The sequence below is a fragment of the Manis pentadactyla genome, chromosome 11 (genome assembly GCF_030020395.1).
Source record: "Manis pentadactyla isolate mManPen7 chromosome 11, mManPen7.hap1, whole genome shotgun sequence".
Lineage (NCBI taxonomy): Eukaryota > Metazoa > Chordata > Mammalia > Pholidota > Manidae > Manis > Manis pentadactyla.
In genome coordinates, this window is record NC_080029.1 from 105063253 (window position 1) to 105087218 (window position 23966).

Below are 23966 nucleotides of genomic sequence, written 5' to 3' on the forward strand. Positions count from 1 at the left end.
TTTCTGCTTCCTGCCCGGCTGCTATGGAGTTTATCTCCGCTGTTGCTGTGGGCGTGGCCTGGTTCGTGCCTCTGCTCCAAAGTGGTGGAGTCGCATTGGAGGGGGAGCGGCCTGGAGGCTATTTATCTCCGTAAGGGGCCTCCCTGCTCCCTGCCGCCCAGGGGTTAGGGTGCCCAGAGATCCCCAGATTCCCTACCTCTGGATTAAGTGTCCCGCCCTGCCTCTTTAAGACTTTCAAAAAGTACCCGCCAAAACAATACATTGACCACAAAAAAAAAAAAAAAAATTTAAATTAAAAAAAAAAAAGTTTTTAATTAAAAAAAAAAAAAAAAGGTGGCCGCTCGTTTTTCTTTATTCTCCAGCACCAGCCTCAGGCATCTGCTCACCAGTCTTGCTGCCCTGTTTCCCTAGTATTGGGGTCCCTATCCCTTTAAGACTTCCAAAAAGCGCTTGCCAAAAAAAAACAGCACAAAAAAAAAAAAAATGGTCGCTCGCTTTTCTGGTGTCCTCTGGCACCCGGCCTCTGGTGCCTGCTCACTGTTCTTGCTGCCCTGTTTCCCTAGCATCCAGGGCCCTGCACTCTGGCCCGGATGGCTGGGGCTGGGTGTTCGGCAGTCCTGTGCTCCGTCTCCCTCCCGCTCTGCCTATTCTTCTCCCGCCGGGAGTTGGGGGGATGGGTGCTCGGCTCCCGCCGGGCCGGGGCTTGTATCTTACCCCCTTCGCGAGGCACTGGGTTCTCTCAGGTGCGGATGTGGTCTGGATATTGTCCTGTGTCCTCTGGTCTTTATTCTAGGAAGGGTTGTCTTTGTTATAGTTTCATAGATATATGTGGTTTTGGGAGGAGATTTCCGCTGCTCTACTCATGCCGCCATCTTCCGCCCCTCCTGTCTATATTTACTTTTAAATGTCGTAAATCTCACAATATTTTTTCTTTAAATCATCAATTATATTTTTAAAAGGTTATGATACAAAAATGCCTTTATATTTACCATTTTTGGTATTCTTTCTGTACATCTTTTTTTCCACATTTTGCTTGACATAACTACCCTTTAAATTTTTGTTGTGTCAGTTTGCTAGTCACTAATTCTGTTTTTGTTTCTCTGAAAAATATTTTTTTCCTTACTTAAAAGAAAAATCTTTTTATTTTGAAAAGATTGTGGATTCACAGGAAGTTGCAAAAATAATACAGCAAGGTCCTGTGTACCCTTCACTCAGTTTCCTTTAGTGGTAGCATCTAATATAATTGTAGTGTAATATCAAAACGAGAAACCTGACATTGGTACAATACACAGATATTATTCAGATTTCACCAGTTTTGTACTCATGTGTTTGCCCCTTCAATTTCTGAAGAGTATTTTCCACTAGATAAAGAATTATTGGTTGACAATTTTTGTTTACTTTTAGTATTTAAAGATGTCCTCCTATTGTTTTCTGAGTTGTGTCATTCGTTTCAGACAAAAAGTCCACACTAATTCTTTTCTCTCTACCTTTGTATGTTAGTGTCTTTTATCTCTGTTCTTAAGACATTCTCTTTGTCACTGGTTTTCAGCAATTTCATAATAAATGATGTGCTTCTGAGTTTTGTGTGGGGAGTGTGTTTATTCTACTTGAATTTTTGTTGGGCTTTTTGAATCTGTATTTATAGTTTTAATTAAATTTGGAAAAATTTGGCCATAATTTCTTCAAATATTTTTTTCCTGTATCTCCTTTGTCCCCTAACCTGACTTCCATTATACTTTTGTTAGACCAGTTGATATTATCACAGTGATAGTATATCAGTGATGTTAGGTCACTGATGAGTTGTTAGTTTTTAGCCCTTTTTTCTTCATATTCTTTATTTGGATATATTCTGTTGCTGCATCTTCAGTAGTTCAACTGATCTTTTCTTTGCAGTGTCTAATATGCTCTTATTCCTAATTAATGAAACGCTCATATTGCTATATTATTGATCTGTAGAAGTTCCATTTGATTCTCTTTTATATCTTCAGTTTATCATTTTATTATATTAATGTTTTGCTTAAGTACTTATATATAATTAAGGTAGCTGTTTTGACAGCCTTTCTTCCAGATCTGTTATATTTCTTATTTATGGGTTTATTTGTGTTGATTAATTTTTCTTCTGGATATCAATCTTGTTTTCCTGTTTCTTGACTTGGCTGGTAATTTTATTCTGGATGCTAGACATTGTGAACACTGTTTGTTTCTGTTTGTTTTCTGTTTTCCTCAACTGTTCTTTGTTACTTTTTTCCTCTTTTTAATTGAATATTAAGTGTCCATGTTTAGTGTGTTTTTTGAAGATAATGTTGGGTTTTGACAGGTACTTATTTTCCAGTTAAGTCCCTTTGATGTCTGTTTTTAAGTTTTGCTAGGGTGTGTCTAGAGTAGCATCCAGAAATAGTTCAGCTTTACCACTAAAACTTACCCTAAAGAAATATTCCAGAATCTCCACTCAGTGCCCCAGATGATCACGGAGGACTCTCCATTCTTGCTAGTTAGAGCTCATATATCTTCCTACCCTGTGTGAGCTATGGAACCTGTTCTATTTACAATTCCCTGATTGTTCTTTGGCTGGCCTTACTGAGTTTTCCTGTATGCAGGTTTGTACTAGTCCTCAGTAGACTCAAGGGATTTCCTATGTACATTCCTGAAGCTCTCTCCTAATGTAGTTCCTCCTGATTTGAACCCACCACACAGTTTTCAGCTCCCTCAGTCTCCTCCAACTCTGGTCTCTGTCTCCTCAACTCAGTGGACATCTAGGGCTGTTTGTATTTCTTCTCCCTGTATCTACAGTGTGAATATTCCTTCCAGGTAGAATCCTGGAATAATTGTAGGACTACCACATTTGTTTCTCTTCTCTCAGACATGACAATCCTACTGTTTTCCAGTATCTCTAAACATTTATTATATTTTGTCCATTTTTTTCTAGTTGTTTACAATGAGTTTTTATGTTAGGTCCTTATTTTATCATCCCTGGAAGATTTCATCTGTTTTGTGTTTTTAGTCATCTTGAAGTCAGTAGGTACACTGCACAAGTTTCTCTCACCATAGATACATGAACAGTCCTATCATTAGTAACATAATATTCTTATCATCATCACCTTTATAAAAAATGTTCACTGTCTGTTATCTTTTGCTCCAGCTAAAACCAAGCTGTTATTTCCTAAAATGTTTTGTTCTTTTTTGCTTTCATAGCAGAAATCGTCATAAACATTTTCTCAACTACTTCAAGTCATTTCCTTATCTTGCAAAGAAAGCTTTTAATGTTTTTACCTATATTTATCCTGTAATGTCATGCTATTAATGGTACCTTACCTTTGTTTAATACTGTATGGTTTACAAACTACTATCACATACATAATGATAGTTGTGTGTAGTCACGTATTTATTTTTATTTTTTATTTTGGTATCATTACTATACAATTACATGAGCAACATTGTAGTTACTAGACTCCCCCCATTATCAAGTCCCCACCACACACCCCATTACAGTCACTGTCCATCAGCGTAGTAAGATGCTATAGAATCACTACTTGTCTTCTCTGTGCTATACTGCCTTCCCTGTACCCCACCCCCTACATTATGTGTGCTAATCGTAATGCCCTTTTTTCCCTTTATCCCTCCCTTCCCTCCAATCCTTCCCAGTCCCTTTCCCTTTGGTGACTATTAGTCCATTATTGGATTCTGTGAGTCTACTGCTGTTTTGTTCCTTCAGTTTTTTCTTTGTTCTTATACTCCACAGATGAGTGAAATCATTTGATACTTGCCTTTCTCTGCCTGGCTTATTTCACTGAGCATAATACCCTCTAGCTCCATCCATGTTGTTGCAAATGGTAGGATTTATTTCTTCTTATGGCTGAATAATATTCCATTGTGTACATGTCCCACATCTTCTTTATCCATTCATCTACTGATGGACACTTAGGTTGCTTCCATTTCTTGGCTATTGTAAATAGTGCTGCGATAAACATAGGGGTGCATATGTTAGTTATGTATTTTTATTATATAGATCTACCCCTTCCCCCATGTTCTTTATTGCCTTCTTCCCTCACATAGGCTTCATGGTATAGCACTTAATTATGCCTTGCATATATTTTTAATTTCCTTGCCAATATAGTGTGTGTACAAAACCCAACCCTAGTTAAACAAATTTTACTGTGGCACGCCTACTCATGAGCAGTGATTGTGGCTGGACAGAAATAACACAGCCAAGTGAATTGGTCCCACTTTAAATGTATTTACAAATCTGAAGTGTAATGGCATTTTCCTCTCCTACTTTTTGAGAAGTCAGTTCCCTCTCCCACTTTAAGAAGTCACTATTAAATAGATCTTTTCTTATCTTTCTAATATGTCTTCCAACCTTCCCATTTTCAATTCATTACTTTGCCCCATTTTACTAAGAAAACAGAATCAAAAGGTAACTTTTCTTCCTTCTATCATTGTCCCCTATCAACTGCTATACTCATCTACTCTGCTTTCCCCTTCATTGCAAGGAGTTATTACCTCTTCTGTCTAAAGTGTTAGACTCTTCACTAAAGAACTGTTCACTGGATCCCTTACCCTCTCTCCTGCTCAGGGACTTTACTCCTGTAATTATCCTGTCTTTCTTTCTCCTGCAAAAATGAAATGTACTTTATTGGGTTATATTAACATACAAACATGCTATAGAATCTTTAATAAATATTTTTCAAAACATTTCACATCTACCTCTAGCTCTCTTTCATTGCTTTCCTTTATAGCGAAGCTTATTAAAATATTTGTCTTTATTCAATGTCTATTCCTCATTTGCCATTCTCTCCTGAAACTACTTGGTTAGGCTTCTGTCTCTACTTTGCCTCTGAAACCTTTTCAGCAAGGTCACCAGTAATCCACATCGCCAGTTCTAGTCAATTATTATTCCTCGTAATAATTTATATCTCAGCAATATTTCACATATTACTTTGAAACACTATTATTTGGCTTTGGAGCACCACACTCATGATTTTCTCCCTCATTTTCATGACCTTTACCAGCCTGGATGAAACATCCAGCACTCAGTCTTTGACTCTTTTCTCTGTCTATGTCCAATGCTTAGATGTTATCATTCATTTCCATGGCTTTATATACAATACATATGTTGATCACCCCTACATTCTATTTCTTGCTCTCACCTCTTCTTTGACTCCAGACTCACCTCTTGCTACCCCCTTGGTATATCTGCTTGGTATGTTAACCTTCCTGTGTTCTAAATGGAGCTTCTGCTTCCCTGACCTCTACAAACCTGCTTCTCCTTTTGCCCCTCTCAGTAAAAGACATTCAGTTGTTCAGGCCAAAATCCAGGAGTCATCTGGATCCTTCTCTTTCCCCACACCTAGATCCTGCCCACCAACAGGTCCTGTCAATTCTGTCTTTAAAATACATAGAATTAACCACTTACTAAAACTCACTGCTTTACCCAAGTCCAAGCTATCTTTCACTTATACTATTCCAATGACCTCCAAATTGGTATTCTTGTACTCAGTAGAATACCACATTAGCTAGAGTAATCCTTCAAAAACCTAGGTCATGGCATACATACACACATGCACGCCTTACTGAAAATCCTCCAAAGACTTGCCACGTCATTGAGAATAAAGTACAGACTCCTAGCGGGGTTTGCAAGGCCTACCTAAGCTCACGCTGCTTTTTTCTCTTCAGACCTAACACTGTGACTGTATCACTTAACTGAAGCCACACTCACCACCTCATTGATCTTTGAATTCCCGCCTCAAGTCTATGTCTACTGATACATACTTTACTCCTCGCCCTCTCTCAGTGCCTTATGAATGCTTTGTCTTCATTGTTCTTCCCGTCTGTAATTCTTTCCTCCAGATCTTTATGTTAATCATTTTCACATGATTGGAAGTCTTCCCCTAACTACTCTGTCTTAAATAAGTATTCACACCTCCCTGCCCCCATTGCTCTTTCCTTTTACGCTTCTTTATTTTTCTTTATAACCCTTAAATCACTACCATATATTACAGATGAGTGTGTGTGTGTGCTGTATGTATGTGCGATCTGTCTCTTCCTCTGTGATGCAAGCTTTATGAGAGAAGGAACTTTGGTTAACTATTCCGTGCCCATCATGTAGAACAGTACCTGGCATGCAGAAGTGCTTGATAAATGTGTTGAATAAGTAAAACCTATTTGGTATAGATACTGTTACTCCCAGTTTTGGATGTGAAAACAGTCTGCCACAGCTGGCTGGTTCTCTGGTTCTAAGTTTATTGCTTTTTGTATGTTAGCCACTTGTTTCTAGAACCTTATCTGATCGTTTATGTGTCCTCATCTTGCTTGTTCTTCATCCGAATTACTATGGTAATTTGTGTTACTCTTAAAACATTTACATTTTATCTTGTGCAGTGTCTACTGATAGATACTTCTCTCCTTGCCCTCTCTCAGTGCCTTAGGAATGCTTTAAAAATGATAAGAAAATGGCAAATTATTTCCTCTTTGACCTCGTAGTATTTGAATTTTAAAGTTAGACTTGTTTTTTTTTTTAAGCTATCCAGCCTTTTCTTTTAAAATTAATGTAAAGTTCAGGGCTTGAGATTTTTCAGAAAATTTTTCTCTAACACTATGTAAACTGCCTGATTGTTTTGTTAACAATAGATTCACTTTATTATTTTCAGGATGCAGGTGCTCTCATAACACTTTCAGTATCTTGTCTGAACTTTGTAAAAAGTACTTGTGTATGGTTGAAAACAAATGTTTCCAAGTTTTTGATAAGGTTTTTCTCTTTCTTTAGTGGATTTACTCATATAGGAATACTTTGTCCTCCTTTACTGTTCTTCTGGCTATTCTTTTTCTTTTTCACTTCTCCCAAGAAATGGGCAATATTGATGCAGGGGTAGGGTGATATCATTTGGTAGAGGGTGGCTTTCATTTTTCTGTGTAGTAAGTTACAAAGTCACCAGCAGGAAAGAGAGGGGCACAGATCCATTTCCATATTTCTCTGAGAGGAGGCTGAAATGAGGCAGCAAAAATTGTGGACTTTGTAACTAATGAGAATCTCTGCTTTTTCCATGTGAACAGTGAGATAAAACCAGCTTGTTCTTAGTGCAGTTACCACCCACAAAGCTGTGAAGAAGGCTGGTGAAAGCAGATGGTATCCATACACAGTTTGGTTTGTTTAGAAACATACATAAAGAGCAGCATGTGTTTTGTTTTGTTTTGTTTTGCCCCTAATTACTCAGAGCCAGGGAGATCAGTTTTTAAATAAAACATAGTGATAACAGCCAGGAGAAAAAAATTATAAAAGAAGAAAACAGACAATTGTGTTTTTAACTGCATCATTTCAATCCCATGATATTTATTAAGTATCTGTTTTGTATAAGGCTCTGTACTAGGCATTGTAGGGGATGCAAAGAAGAGTGAGTTGTTATTACAAAATAAATTTGGTTAAGTAAACTAGTGCCTTTTACCTGCCACTAAAGTGCTGGGAATACAGAAATTAGACAGTTCCTATCCTCAAGGAACTTACATTATAATGGGGGAAATGAAGTAAATGGATAGCTTTAGTTCTACACAGCAGGTACTATGATGTATGTATACCAAGGTGTTATAGAAGCTCTAGAGAAGGGGAACCTAATCCAACCAGGGAAGAGAGTGAGGAAGATACTGAGGAAAGCTTCTTGAAAAGAGGTAGAACCCTAGTATACAGCACTAGTTGAGTCTTAAAGGATAGGTAGGTGCTAGCCAGTGAGGATGAGGAATAGGGAGGGGTCAGGGCAGAAGGAAGAATGTGAGCAAAGGCTCAGGCAAGAAACATCTTGGCTGTTTGGAACAGAGTCAAGTGATGTTGACAGAGCCAAAGGCAACATCTGTGGCATGAGAACAAATTTATAGTACCAAGTTATGGTAGAGTTTGGAGTTTATCCTGTATGTTTGTTTCTTCAAGTGTGGCCTGTAGACTCTCTACAACAGTATCTCAGAATATTTGCAGAAGTGCAGGCCTAAATCCACCCCAAGATGTGGAAAATAATCCGTAAGATCTGTTGTTTTTGTTCAGAATTGGGATTTTCCTATAAGGCTAATGTAAATGCTCTGTATTTAACAAAAACATCTTAAATGATGTATTTTTCAGGCTTACATAAACACAGTATTTATAAGAGAGTTTGTGCCTTACATTAAGTATTTTGGGAGGTTTCCAAAGGAAGAACAATAGTAATAAAGAATTGCTTATAAAACAAATGTGCAGGACATGTATATTTTATTTTGGAGTCAATAAAAACAGGCAGAAAATTCCAAACCAAAAAGAAGTTTGAAAGCCTAATTTGCAGCTACATCTTTAAGGATATATTTCCTTAAAACTTGTCCAGGTTAAAATTTCCTGAGACTTCTGTCACTCAGTGCTCAGCCTCTAGTGTGCTGTGTGTATGTGTGTGTGTGTGTATTATGTATAAATGTAGGAGAAAATAAGGAATATGGTCATGGAAAATGTTGAAAAATAATAGAACTTATGGTATATTTATAAATGTTCCATATATCTCTTTTACTATACAGGAATTACAAAGTAAAACAAGACTACAAAAGCAGGCTGCCACTAATCAAAGTGCTACAGAAGTTCGCTTGAATAGAGCTCTAGAGGAAGCAGAAAAGTATAAATTGGAGTTAAGTAAATTAAGGCAAAATAACAAGGTATGGAAATAATAGTTTTGGCTAGTGATCTCCTTTAACTTCTTTTATGCAAGGGTCAAAAATAATAGTTTTTAAAAATAATTCTTGATGTCATAACGAACACTTCTCTTTTCAGAAGAAATACATTCATTATCAATGTGTACATAGTAAGTTAGGATTATATTGCTTGGGTATTACCATAATTGGATAATAGCACAACTTTTTGGAGGATTCATTCATTTTTTTTTCATCCAACAGATCTTTTTTGTATGTATATTATATGCCAGATGCTTTTCTAATCTCTGGGGACAAATGGTGGAAAAAGACTCTTGTATCTCAAGTCTGTATCTCTTCTCTGATCCTCAGTTTTCTAATCTATAATGCAGAGAGGCTGCTTACTTGAGGGCAGTGGCTCTCAAACTTGAGCATGTATCAGAATTACCTGGTGGGCTTGTTAAAACATAGAATCCTGGGCCCCAAGCCAAGAGTTCCTAATTCAGTAGGTCTGAGGTACCGCCTGAAAATGGGCAGTTTTAACAAGTTCCCAAGTGATGCCGATGCTCCTTGTTCTGAGACGTTTTGATAACCACTGTTAAGATGTTATTGTGAGGATTACTGTTGTTATCCCTAGTTTCTAGCCAATGATTGCATTGAATTAGCACTCAATTCCTGAATTATCTGTTGAATGAATGAAAGCTCCAATATCGGTGTCTGAGAAAGCCTTTTGTACACTCTGTAAATATTGGCTATTAGTCTTTTTCAACCTGAAAGTGATACTCCAGTGGAATCTCTCCCTTAGGACAATATTTAATAATTTAATAATGGCTTGGATGATTAAATTAAGAGCCACCCTCATTACACACACACATGATACATTTTGGATTAAGTGAATAACACTTATAGGATATAGAACTAAACTGTTGTTGATAAATCCTCCAAAAGGTGTAACAGAGGCAAATATGTTACAGTGACTGTAGACTTTTAAGATCTCTTTTGTGAGATAGTTTATGCCATATGTTGAGAGTATGTTCATGTTCAAGAGCTGTCACTGACAGCATGATGACTGGAGTATGTTAATAGAAGTTATAAGTGAACAAGTTAGGAAGTAATTTTACAAACCTGCAAATAATTAGCATTTTATTAGAGTATTATTTCCAGTTTGGTGCATTCTGAAGAGATTTTGAAGACAATACAATGTATATGTAACATGAAGAAACAACATGTATATGTCAGGATTTGCTGATAATTGTTGTAGATTTGATCTCTCTTTTAGCACATACATTAGAGAAGTAGAAGGAAAAACCTGTTTCCATAACAATAAATGACTCCTAATTCTGGCTAGTCATTTTGCAAATTCAGGTAATGAGGACTTGGTGAACAACTTAGTTTAAAGCCATCAACACTTTGTAATGTACACAACTGTTGAATTCCTATGTTGTACACCTGAAACCAATATAATATTGTATATCAACGATTCTCCAATAAAATAAAAAAATAAGTAAAACCAGCAACACTATAAAAACAGTTCAGATTTATTCAAGATAAACTTCTCATCCAGGAATTTTATCTTTTGAATACTGTGTTAGAAATGAAAAAGGGTTGAAAATCAATGGTCAAAGCTTTCAATTTAAGAAGGAAAAAGAGCAAATTAAAAACTGAAGCAAGTAGACATGAGAGTATAATAAGCATAATTCAGGGAAAATAGAAAACAGATAATAGAGAAAATAAAACCAAAATCTGGTTCTTTGAAAAGATTTATTGTTAACTCAGTAACAAGGCTGGTCAAAGAAGGAACCTTCAAAGTGATACTTTAATTGTGTGGCACATTTTTTTTATTTGCATATTTTTGGGTATATATATTTCAATATTTATTTTTTCACATTTACTGGGGTATAATTGACATGCAGTAAACCTGTACATATTTAAAGTATAAAATTTGATGATGTGTATACCTGTGAAATAATCATCATTATAAAGATCATGAATATATCACCCCCCCAAAGCTTCCTTGTGTCTCTCTAAGATTCATGCCTTTCTTCTAACCCCCATCTCCAGGTAACTTATTTGCATTTTTCTTAGAACTTTTTAGTCTTTTTAAAAATGTGTCTTCTGTAACTCAATACAGTTATTTTGAGATTCATCCACATTGTTACATGTGACAGCAGTTTACTCTTAATAATTTTACATATGGTATAAATATACCAACCTATATGGCCTGTTGATTACATTAAGTTTGTTTTCCAATTTTTTACTATTAGAAATAGAGCTGCCATGAAGTGACATGTAAGCCTTTGAATATGTATTTTCATTTATCTTGGGTAGATATCAAGAGCCATATGTCTGAGTTTTATGTTTAAAAAAAATTTTTTTTATTAAGGTATCATTGATATATACACTCTTATGAAGTTTTCACATGAGCAACATTATAGTTATTACATTCACCCATATTATCAAGTCTCCCAACACCGAATTGCAGTCACTGTCCATCAGTGTAGTAACATGCCACAGTGTCACTAGTTGTCTTCTCTGTGCTACACTGTGAACCCTCACACACCATGTGTGCCAGTCATAATACCCCTCAATCCCCTTCTCCATCCCTCCCCACACACCCTCCCCCACCTCTCCCCACCTCTGAGTCTGCTGCTGTTTTGTTCCTTCAGTTTTGCTTTGTCATACTCCACAGAAGAGTGAAATCATTTGGTACTTGTCTTTCTCCGCCTGGTTCATTTCACTGAGCATAATACTCTATAGCTCCATCCATGTTGTTGCAAATGGAAGGATTTGTTTTCTTTTTATGACTTAATAATATTCCGTTATGTATATGTACCACATCTTCTTTATCCATTCATCTACTGATGGATGCTTAGGTCACTTCCATATCTTGGCTTTTGTAAATAGTGCTGCAATAAACATAGAAGTGCATATGTCTTTTTGAATCTGGGATCTTGTTTTCTTAGGGAAAATTCCTAGGAGTGGAATTTTTGGTTCAAATGGTACTTCTATTTTTAGTTTTTTGAGGAACCTCCATGTTGCTTTCCACAATGGTTGAACTATTTTACATTCTTACCAACAGTGTAGGAAGGTTCCCCTTTCTCCACATCTTCACCAGCATTTGTTGTTCCTTGTCTTTTGGATGTTGGCCATCCTAAATAGTGTGAGGTGATACTGCATTCTGGTTTTAATTTGTATTTCCTGATAATTAGCAACATGAAGCTTCTTTTCCAGTGCCTGTTTGCCATCTGAATTTCTTCTTTGGAGAAGTGTCTGTTCATATCATTCACCCATTTTTTTTTTTTAAATAATTATTTTTTATTGAAGGGTAGTTGATGCACAGTATTACATTACATTAGTTTCAAGTGTACAACACAGTGATAAAACATTTATATACATAATTCTAGGTTCCAGCTATCACCCTACCAAGCTGTTACAATACCTTGACTATATTCCTTATGCTATACATTACATCCCGGTTACTTATTTATTTTACCATTGGAAGTCTGTCCTTTTTTTTTTTTTTTTTTTGTGAGGGCATCTCTCATATTTATTGATCAAATGGTTGTTAACAACAATAAAATTCTGTATAGGGGAGTCAATGCTCAATGCACAATCATTAATCCACCCCAAGCCTAATTTTCGTCAGTCTCCAATCTTCTGAGGCATAACAAACAAGTTCTTACATGTAGAACAAATTCTTACATAATGAATTAGTTACATAGTGAACAGTACAAGGGGAGTCATCACAGAAGCTTTCGGTTTTGCTCATGCATTATGAACTCTAAACGGTCAGTTCAAATATGAATACTCATTTGGTTTTTATACTTGATTTATATGTGGATACCACATTTCTCTCTTTATTATTATTATTTTTAATAAAATGCTGAAGTGGTAGGTAGATACAAGATAAAGGTAGAAAACATAGTTTAGTGTTGTAAGAGAGCAAATGTAGATGATCAGGTGTGTGCCTGTAGACTATGTGTTAATCCAAGCTAGACAAGGGCAATAAAACATCCACGTATGCAGAAGATTTCTCTCAGAACAGGGGGGGTGAGGTTCTAAGCCTCACCTCTGTTGATCCCCAATTTCTCACCTGATGGCCCCCCTGCGACTGTGCCTGTCTTAGGTTGTTCCTCCCTTGAGGAATCTTACCCGTCTCTGGCTAACCAGTCATCTTCGGGGGCCATACAGGGAAATGTGAAGTTGGTAAGTGAGAGGGAAGCCTTATTGTTTGAAAAGGTTAGCTTTTTACTTCTTTGCAGATTTATTCCCTGTGGCTTCTATGCCCAGCATTTGTCTTGAGGTATCTTTACCACTTGGAGGAGTTATGATACTCGGTAAATTTGATATGAGGCACGAATTCTATTTAAGGGTTGTAATTAGGAAGGAAGAAGAAAAGCTATAGAAGTAGCAGACGGAAGAAAACATGGGAAGATTGATTATTTCTTTGACATATCTTCTTGTAGAGTAACTTCAGCATATATAGGTTTTAAGCTACTACTTAAATTGCGCACACACATTAACATAATAGGAGTATAGTTACATAACCAAAGCATATCTGTAATTACCAGCCATCTCCAGTGAAACCAAGAAAACCATTAAGGCACCTTAGGCATTTGTGAAAACTTATCTATGATATGGTGGATATTGTCCAACTGAACTTGAACAGTCTGAGAGAAATCAGACAAATTAAAACAACCCATTCCTGGGGACTGTTCACATGCTATATGTTCTTTTAACAGTAAATAGTCTGTAGTTGTAAGAGTTTGGAGCGCTACAATTTGCACTTCTCCAAATTCTTGGTTGAGTTCCAACAGTATAGATCCAGTCAAATTTGTTGTTTTACTGTATGCACAGGCCAGCTTAGATATCTCCTTCCTCATTCCCATGGCAAGTCCAGGAACTGGTGGGATGAGTGCATCTACAGCTGTAGCAGTGCGTGGATCTTTGTTGGGGTTTTTTGATGATCATCTTCTGGCATGAGTCTTCCAGAGAGTGCAGATGTTGGAAGTTCTTTTTCATATCGTATATTAGTTCATTTTCGGGGTAGCCCAATTAGGCTTTGATCCTCTGTATAAACACAAACAGACCCTTTGCCTACACTTTTATATGCCCTTTATACCCTTGTGTAGAACTCGTTGGAGGTTACCACACAGGAACTGCCCTTTTTTTTTTTTTTCTTTGTTTTTGGTATCACTAATCTACACTTACATGACGAATATTATGTTTACTAGGCTCTCCCCTATACCAGGTCTCCCCTATAAACCCCTTTACAGTCACTGTCCATCAGCATAGCAAAATGTTGTAGAATCACTACTTGCCTTCTCTGTGTTGTACAGCCCTCCCTTTTCTCCTACCCCCCCATGTATGTTAATCTTAATACCCCCCTACTTCTCCCCGCCTTATCCCTCCCTACCCACCCATCCTCGCCAGTCCCTTTCCCTTTGGTACCTGTTAGTCCATTCTTGAGTTCTGTGATTCTGCTGCTATTTTGTTCCTTCGGTTTTTCCTTTGTTCTTATATTCCACAGATGAGTGAAATCATTTGGTATTTCTCTTTCTTCGCTTGGCTTGTTTCACTGAGCATAATACCCTCCAGCTCCATCCATGTTGCTGCAAATGATTGGATTTGCCCTTTTCTTATGGCTGAGTAGTATTCCATTGTGTATATGTACCACATCTTCTTTATCCATTCATCTATTGATGGACATTTAGGTTGCTTCCAATTCTTGGCTATTGTAAATAGTGCTGCAATAAACATAGGGGTGCATCTGTCTTTCTGAAACTTGATTGCTGCGTTCTTAGGGTAAATTCCTAGGAGTGCAATTCCTGGGTCAAATGGTAAGTCTGTTTTGAGCATTTTGATATACCTCCATACAGCTTTCCACAATGGTTGAACTAGTTTACATTCCCACCAGCAGTGTAGGAGGGTTCCCCTTTCTCCACAGCCTCGCCAACATTTGTTGTTGTTTGTCTTTTGGATGGCAGCCATCCTTACTGGTGTGAGGTGATACCTCGTTGTAGTTTTAATTTGCATTTCTCTGATAATTAGCGATGTGGAGCATCTTTTCATGTGTCTGTTGGCCATCTGTAGTTCTTTTTTGGAGAACTGTCTGTTCAGTTCCTCTGCCCATTTTTTAATTGGGTTATTTGTTTTTTGTTTGTTGAGGCGTGTGAGCTCCTTATATATTCTGGACGTCAAGCCTTTATCGGATGTGTCATTTTCAAATATATTCTCCCGTACTGTAGGGATCCTTCTTGTTCTATTGATGGTGTCTTTTGCTGTACAGAAGCTTTTCAGCTTAATATAGTCCCACTTACTCATTTTTGCTTTTGTTTTCCTTGCCGGGGAGATATGTTCAAGAAGAGGTCGCTCATGTTTATGTCTAAGAGGTTTTCGCCTATGTTTTCTTCCAAGAGTTTAATGGTTTCATGGCTTACATTCAGGTCTTTGATCCATTTTGAGTTTACTTTTGTATCTGGGGTTAGACAATGGTCCAGTTTCATTCTCCTACATGTAGCTGTCCAGTTTTGCCAGCACCACCTGTTGAAGAGACTGTCATTTCGCCGTTGTATGTCCATGGCTCCTTTATCAAATATTAATTGACCATATATGTCTGGGTTAATGTCTGGATTCTCTAGTCTGTTCCATTGGTCTGTGGCTCTGCTCTTGTGCCAGTACCAAATTGTCTTGATCACTATGGCTTTATAGTAGAGCTTGAAGTTGGGGAGTGAGATCCCCCCTACTTTATTCTTCTTTCTCAAGATTGCTTTGGCTATTTGGGGTCTTTGGTGTTTCCATATGAATTTTTGAATTATTTGTTCCAGTTCATTGAAGAATGTTGCTGGTAGTTTCATAGGGATTGCATCAAATCTGTATATTGCTTTGGGCAGGATGGCCATTTTGACGATATTAATTCTTCCTAGCCACGAGCATGGGATGAGTTTCCATCTGTTAGTGTCCCCTTTAATTTCTCTTAAGAGTGACTTGTATTTTTCAGAGTATAAGTCTTTCACTTCTTTGGTTAGGTTTATTCCTAGGTATTTTATTTTTTTTGATGCAATTGTGAATGGAGTTGTTTTCCTGATTTCTCTTTCTGTTGGTTCATTGTTAGTATATAGGAAAGCCACAGATTTCTGTGTGTTGATTTTGTATCCTGCAACTTTGCTGTATTCCGATATCAGTTCTAGTAGTTTTGGGGTGGAGTCTTTAGGGTTTTTTATGTACAGTATCATGTCATCTGCAAATAGTGACAGTTTAACTTCTTCTTTACCAATCTGGATTCCTTGTATTTCTTTATTTTGTCTGATTGCCGTGGCTAGGACCTCCAGTACTATGTTAAATAACAGTGGAGAGAGTGGGCATCCCTGTCTAGTTCCCGATCTCAGAGGAAATGCTTTCAGCTTCTCGCTGTTCAATATAATGTTGGCTGTGGGTTTATCATAGATGGCCTTTATTATGTTGAGGTACTTGCCCTCTATTCCCATTTTGCTGAGAGTTTTTAACATGAATGGATGTTGAACTTTGTCAAATGCTTTTTCAGCATCTATGGAGATGATCATGTGGTTTTTGTCTTTCTTTTTGTTGATGTGGTGGATGATGTTGATGGACTTTCGAATGTTGTACCATCCTTGCATCCCTGGGATGAATCCCACTTGGTCATGGTGTATGATCTTTTGATGTATTTTTGAATTCGGTTTGCTAATATTTTGTTGAGTATTTTTGCATCTACGTTCATCAGGGATATTGGTCTGTAGTTTTCTTTTTTGGTGGGGTCTTTGCCTGGTTTTGGTATTAGGGTGATGTTAGCTTCATAGAATGAGTTTGGGAGTATCCCCTCCTCCTCTATTTTTTGGAAAACTTTAAGGAGAATGGGTATTATGTCTTCCCTGTATGTCTAATAAAATTCCGAGGTAAATCCATCTGGCCCGGGGGTTTTGTTCTTTGGTAGTTTTTTGATTACCGCTTCAATTTCGTTGCTGGTAATTGGTCTGTTTAGATTTTCTGTTTCTTCCTGGGTCAATCTTGGAAGGTTATATTTTTCTAGGAAGTCGTCCATTTCTCCTAGGTTTCCCAGCTTGTTAGCATATAGGTTTTCATAGTATTCTCCAATAATTCTTTGCATTTCCGTGGGGTCCATCGTGATTTTTCCTTTCTCGTTTCTGATACTGTTGATTTGTGTTGACTCTCTTTTCTTCTTAATAAGTCTGGCTAGAGGCTTATCTATTTTGTTTATTTTCTCGAAGAACCAGCTCTTGGTTTCATTGATTTTTGCTATTGTTTTATTCTTCTCAATTTTATTTATTTCTTCTCTGATCTTTATTATGTCCCTCCTTCTGCTGACCTTAGGCCTCATTTGTTCTTCTTTTTCCAATTTTGATAATTGTGACATTAGACCATTCATTTGGGATTGCTCTTCCTTTTTTAAATATGCTTGGATTGCTATATACTTTCCTCTTAAGACTGCTTTTGCTGTGTCCCACAGAAGTTGGGGCTTAGTGTTGTTGTTGTCATTTGTTTCCATATATTGCTGGATCTCCATTTTGATTTGGTCATTGATCCATTGATTATTTAGGAGCGTGTTGTTAAGCCTCCATGTGTTTGTGAGCCTCTTTGCTTTCTTTGTACGGTTTATTTCTAGTTTTATGCCTTTGTGGTCTGAAAAGTTGGTTGGTAGGATTTCAATCTTTTGGAATTTTCTGAGGCTCTTTTTGTGGCCTAGTATGTGGTCTATTCTGGAGAATGTTCCATGTGCACTTGAGAAGAATGTATATCCCGCTGCTTTTGGATGTAGAGTTCTATAGATGTCTATTAGGTCCATCTGCTCTACTGTGTTGTTCAGTGCTTCCGTGTCCTTCCTTATTTTCTGCCCAGTGGATCTATCCTTTGGGGTAAGTGGTATGTTGAAGTCTCCTAGAATGAATGCATTGCAGCCTATATCCCCCTTTAGTTCTGTTAGTATTTGTTTCACATATGCTGGTGCTCCTGTGTTGGGTGCATATATATTTAGAATGGTTATATCCTCTTGTTTGACTGAGCCCTTTATCATTATGTAGTGTCCTTCTTTATCTCTTGTTACTTTCTTTGTTTTGAAGTCTATTTTGTCTGATATTAGTACTGCAACCCCTGCTTTCTTCTCACTGTTGTTTGCATGAAATATGTTTTTCCATCCCTTGACTTTTAGTCTGTACATGTCTTTGGGTTTGAGGTGAGTTTCTTGTAAGCAGCATATAGATGGGTCTTGCTTTTTTATCCATTCTGTTACTCTGTGTCTTTTGATTGGTGCATTCAACCCATTAACATTTAGGGTGACTATTGAAAGATATGTACTTATTGCCATTGCAGGCTTTAAATTCGTGGTTACCAAAGGTTCAAGGTTAGCCTCTTTAGTATCTTACTGCCTAACTTAGCTCGCTTATTGAGCTGTTATATACACTGTCTGAAGATTCTTTTCTTCTCTCCCTTCTTGTTCCTCCTCCTCGATTCTTCATATGTTGGGTGTTTTGTGCTGTGCTCTTTCTAGGAGTGCTCCCATCTAGAGCAGTCCCTGTAAGATGTTCTGTAGAGGTGGTTTGTGGAAAGCAAATTCCCTCAGCTTTTGTTTGTCTGGGAATTGTTTAATCCCACCGTCATATTTGAATGATAGTTGTGCTGGATACAGTATCCTTGGTTCAAGGCCCTTCTGTTTCATTGTATTAAATATATCATGCCATTCTCTTCTGGCCTGTAGGGTTTCTGTTGAGAAATCTGACATTAGCCTAATGGGTTTCCCTTTATAGGTGACCTTTTTCTCTCTAGCTGCCTTTAACACTCTTTCCTTGTCCTTGATCTTTGCCATTTTAATTATTATGTGTCTTGGTGTTGCCCTTCTTGGATCCTTTCTGTTGGGGGTTCTGTGTATTTCCGTGGTCTGTTCGATTACTTCCTCCCCCAGTGTGGGGAAGTTTTCAGCAATTATTTCTTCTAAGATACTTTCCATCTCTTTTCCTCTTTCTTCTTCTTCTGGGACCCCTATAATACGGATATTGTTCCTTTTGGATTGGTCACACAGTTCTCTTAATATTGTTTCATTCCTGGAGATCCTTTTGTCTCTCTCTATGTCAGCTTCTATGCGTTCCTGTTTTCTGATTTCAATTCCATCAATGGCCTCTTGCATTCTATCCATTCTGCTTATAAACCCTTCCAGAGTTTGTTTCATTTCTGCGATCTCCTTTCTGGCATCTGTGATCTCCTTCCGGACTTCATCCCATTTCTCTTGCGTATTTCTCTGCATCTCTGTCAGCATGTTTATGATTCTTATTTTGAATTCTTTTTCAGGGAGACTGGTTAGGTCTGTCTCCTTCTCTGGTGTTGTCTCTGTGATCTTTGTCTGCCTGTAGCTTTGCCTTTTCATGGTGATAGGAATAGTCTGCAGAACTGGGACGAGTGACGGCTGGAAGGACTTCCTTTCTTGTTGGTTTGTGGCCCTCCTCTCCTGGGAGAACAGCGGCCTCTAGTGGCTTGTGCTGGGCAGCTGCGCGCAGACAAGGTTTCTGCTTCCTGCCCGGCTGCTATGGAGTTAATCTCCGCTGTTGCTGTGGGCGTGGCCTGGCTCGGGCAGCTACTCCAAAATGGTGGAGTCGAGTTGGAGCAGGAGCGGCTGGGAGGCTATTTATCTCCATAAGGGGCCTCCCTGCTCCCTGCAGCCCAGGGGTTAGGGTGCCCAGAGATCCCGGATTCCCTACCTCTGGATTAAGTGACCCGCCCTGCCCCTTTAAGACTTCCAAAAAGCACCCGCCAAAACAAAACAACGCCCACCAAAAAAAAAAAGAAAAAAAAATTTTTTTAATTAAAAAAAAAGAAAAAAGTTTTTAATTAAAAAAAAAAAAAAAAAAGGTGGTCGTTCGTTTTTCTTTATTCTGCGGTGCCAGCCTCAGGCCTCTGCTCACCGGTCTTTCTGCCCTGTTTCCCTAGTATTGGGGTCCCTATCCCTTTAAGACTTCCAAAAAGCGCTTGCCAAAACAAAACAGCAAAAAAGCAAAAAAAAATGGTCGCGCGCTTTTCTTATGCCCTCTGTCGCCCAGCCTCCAGTGCCTGCTCACTGTTCTTGCTGCCCTGTTTTCCTAGTATCGAGGGCCCTGCACTCTGGCCCGGATGGCTGGGGCTGGGTGTTTGGCAGTCCTGGGCTCCGTCTCCCTCCCGGTCTGCCTGCTCTTCTCCCGCCGGGAGCTGGGGGGAGGGGCGCTCGGCTCCCGCGGGGCCGGGGCTTGTATCTTACCCCCTTCGCGAGGCGCTGGGTTCTCTCAGGTGCGGATGTGGTCTGGATATTGTCCTGTGTCCTCTGGTCTTTATTCTAGGAAGGGTTGTCTTTGTTATATTTTCATAGATATATGTTGTTTTGGGAGGAGATTTCCGCTGCTCTACTCACGCCGCCATCTTCTGCCCCTCCTCATTCACCCATTTTTTAATCCAGTTATTTGCTTTCTCAGTGTTGAGGCTTGTGAGTTCTTTATATATTTTGGATGTTAACCCCTTGCCGGTATGTCATTTATGAATATATTCTCCCATACTGTTCAATGGCTTTTTGGTCTGATGGTGTCCTTTGCTGTACAGAAGCTTTTTAGTTTGATGTAGTCCCACTTGTTCATTTTTGCTTTTGCTTCCCTTGCCCAAGATGTGTTCAGAAAAAGTTGCTCATGTTTATATTTAAGAGATTTTTGCCTATGTTTTCTTCTAAGAGTTTTATGGTTTCATGACTTATATTCAGGTCTTTGATCCATTTTGAGTTTACTTTTGTGTATGGAGTTAGACAATAATCTAGTTTCATTCTCTTGCATGTAGCTGTCCAGTTTTGCCAATGCCAGTTGTTGAAGAAGCTGTCATTTTCCCATTGTATATCCATGGCTCCTTTATTGTATATAAATTGGCCATTTATGTGTGGGTTTAAATCTGGACTCTCTATTAGGTTCCATTGATGTATGGGTCTGTTCTTGTGCCAGTACCAAATTGTCTTGATTACTGTGGCTTTGTAGTAGAGCTTGAAGTTGGGGAGTGTGACCCCCCCTGCTTTATTCTTCCTTCTCAGGATTGCTTTGGCTATTCAGGGTCTTTTGTGGTTCCATATGAATTTTAGAACTATAACTATTTGTTCCAATTTGTTGATGAATGCTGTCAGTATTTTGATAGCGATTGCATTGAATCTGAGATTGCTTTAGGCAGTATGACCATTTTGACAATATTAATTTTTCCTACCCAAGAGCAGGGGATGTATTTCCACTTATTAGTGTCCTCTTTAATTTCTCTCAAGAATGTCTTGTAGTTTTCAGGGTATAGGTCTTTCACTTCCCTGGTTAGGTTTATTCCTAGGTATTTTATTCTTTTTGGTGCAATTGTGAATGGAATTGTTTTCCTGATTTCTGTTTCTGCTATTTCATCATTAGTGTATAGGAATGCAACAGATTTCTATGTATTAATTTTGTATCCTGCCACTTTGCTGAATTCAGATATTCTAGTAGTTTTGGAGTGGATTCTTCAGGGTTTTTTATGTACAATATCATATCATCTGCAAACAGTGACAGTTTGACTTCTTCCTTACCAATATGGATGCCTTTTATTTCTTTGTGTTGTCTAATTGCCATGGGACAAAAGAAAGACGGACACTCTGAGAGACTTCCCAACAGTGAGAGGGCTGCAAAAAGGGCAAGAATTTCACAGAGCTTGCTGCTCAGGAGAAAGGAGAGGTGGACAAAATCATCCCGGCACACTCAGCCCAGCAGGTTGGGAACTTTCAGAGCATTTTTTCTTCTATAAAAAAATGTCATTGGAATCTTGATAGGGGTTACATTGAATCTATAGATGGCTTTGGTAACAGACAATTTAACAATATTAATTCTTCCAGTCAATGAACACAAGATACCTTTCCATTTGTGTCTTCTTTGTTTTGTTTCATGAGTATCTTAAAAGTTTTCAGTGTACAGATCTTTCACCTCCTTGGTTAAATTTGTTCCTAGGTATTTTATTGGTTTGATGATATTATAAATGGGGTTATTTATTTATTTTTCAGATAATTTGTTTGTGACTGATTTTTGAACGTTAATTTTGTATCCTGCAACTCTACTGAATTTCTTGATTAGAACTAATGGGTTTTTTTTTTTGGTGGTGTCTTCAGTGTTTTCTGCATATAAAATCATGTCACCTGTAAGTAGAGACTATTTTACTTCTTCCTTTCCAATTGTGATGGCTTTTATTTCTTTTTCTTGCCTGATTTTTCTAGCACTTCTAATAATATCTTGAATCAGAGTGATGAGAGGCGAAGTTTTTTTCTTAGAGAAAAGCTTTCAACCTTTCACTAAGAAATATGTTGTTAGCTGTGGGTTTGTCATATATGGCCTTTATTATGTTGAGGTATCTTCCTTGTAAACCTAATTTGTTAAGAGTTTTTATCATGAATGGATGTTTAACTTTGTCAAATGCTTTTTCTGTCTTGAGATGGGCTTGTGTTTTTTCTTTTTCATTCTATTAATGTGATGTATAATGCCTATGTTGAACCACCCAGGGGTAAATTCCACTCAGTCATGGTGCATGATCCTGTTAGTGCGCTGCTGAGTCCCATTTACTACTATTATATTGAGAATTTTTGCATCTATAGGTCATCAGGGATATTGGCCTGTAGTTTTCTTTTCTTATAATGTCCTTTATATTGGCCTTATAAAAAGAGTTTCAGGGTATTTTCTGCAGTTTTAATTTTTGGGAAGTATTTGAGGATTGCAATTCATTTTTTTTTTAATGTTTGGTAAAACCCACAGTGAAGCCATCTGGTCCAGGACTTTGCATTGTTGGGAGATTATTGATTACTTTTAATTGGTCTGTTCAGATTTTCTCTTTCATCCTGATCTGCCTTGGTAGGTTGCATGTTTCTAAGAATATTTCTGTTTCTTCCAGATTGTCCAGTTTGTTGATAAATAGTTATTCATAGTGGTCTCTTAATCATCCTTTGTACTTTTGTGGTATCAGTTGTAATATCTCCTTTTTCATTTATAATTTTGTTGATATGGGTTCTTTCTGTTTTTTTGTTGGTTAGTCTAGCAAAAGGTTTGCCAATTTTATCTTTTCAAAGAATCAGCTCTTAGTTTTGTTAAGCTTTTCTATTGTTTCCCTGTTCTGTTTCATTTTTTTCTGCTTTGGGCTTATTTCCTTCCTTCTATTAGCTTGGTGCTCAAACAGAAGTTTGTTCTTCTCTTTCTAGTTCTTTGAGGCATAGAGTTTGTTTGAGATCTTTCTTGTACCTTAAGGTAGATGTTTATTGTTTTGAGCTTCCCTCTTAGAACTGCTTTTGCTGTATCCCATAATTGGTATGTTGTGTTTCCATTTTCATTTGTCTCAAGGTAATTTTTATTTTCTTCTTTGATTCAGTGGTTGTTCAGGAGAGTCTAGGTATCTTTGGTGAAGTGTCTGTATAAGTCTTTAGCTCATTTAAGTTTTTTTTTTGTATCATTAATGTACAATTACATGAGCAACATTATGGTTATTAGACTCCCCCTATTATCAAGTCCGCACCAGATACCCCATTACAGTCACTGTCCATCAGCGTAGTCAGATGCTATAGAATCATTACTTGTCTTCTCTGTATATACTGCCTTCCCCATGCCCCCCAACCCCAACATTATGTGTGCTAGTCGTAATGCCCCCTTTTCCCCCTTTTCCCTCCCTTCCCACCCATCCTCCCCGGTCCCTTTCCCTTTGGTGACTATTAGTCCATTCTTGGGTTCTGCAATTCTGCTGCTGTTTTGTTCCTTCAGTTTTTTTCTTTGTTCTTATACTCCACAGATGAGTGAAATCATTCAATACTTGTCTTTCTCCACCTGGCTTATTTCACTGAGCATAATACCCTCTAGCTCCATTCCATGTTGTTGCAAATGATTTAAGTTTTTTTTAATGAACTTTATTTTTTTTAAGTTTTAGATTTACATAAAAATTGTGGAGTTAGTACAGAACATTTCTATAATCACACAGTTTCCTTAGAAACTAACATATAAATTCATATGGTACATTTAGTATGGTTAATGAGCAAATCTCAACAGCATCATTAACTAAAGAACATACTTTCTTAATATGTCCTTCATTTTTATCCCTTTGGTTCATTTTTTTAATTGAGCTGACTAGTTATAATAAATGAATTGTAAGAGTTCTCTATATGTATATGTCCTATGTCTTTTGTCATATATGTACATATATATGCTTTGCAGATATTTTATCCTTTGCCTTCTATTTTTGTAATGGTGTTTTTGAGGAGTAAAATTTTAAATTTTGATGAGATTTACTCTGTTGTTTTCTTTAATTATTTGTCCTTTTGGGTTCTT

General features: G+C 37.7%; 1 protein-coding gene across 2 annotated transcripts in view; it reads left to right on the forward strand.

Annotated features, from left to right (window-relative positions):
• Positions 1-23966, forward strand: part of TEX9 (testis expressed 9) — a 99002-nt gene that overhangs the window by 33549 nt on the left and 41487 nt on the right. For both annotated transcript variants that reach the window (XM_057488836.1, XM_036929719.1), the window contains exon 10: positions 8521-8655. In XM_057488836.1, coding sequence (XP_057344819.1) covers positions 8521-8655 — 135 coding nt within the window. The remainder of the gene's footprint in view (positions 1-8520; positions 8656-23966) is intronic.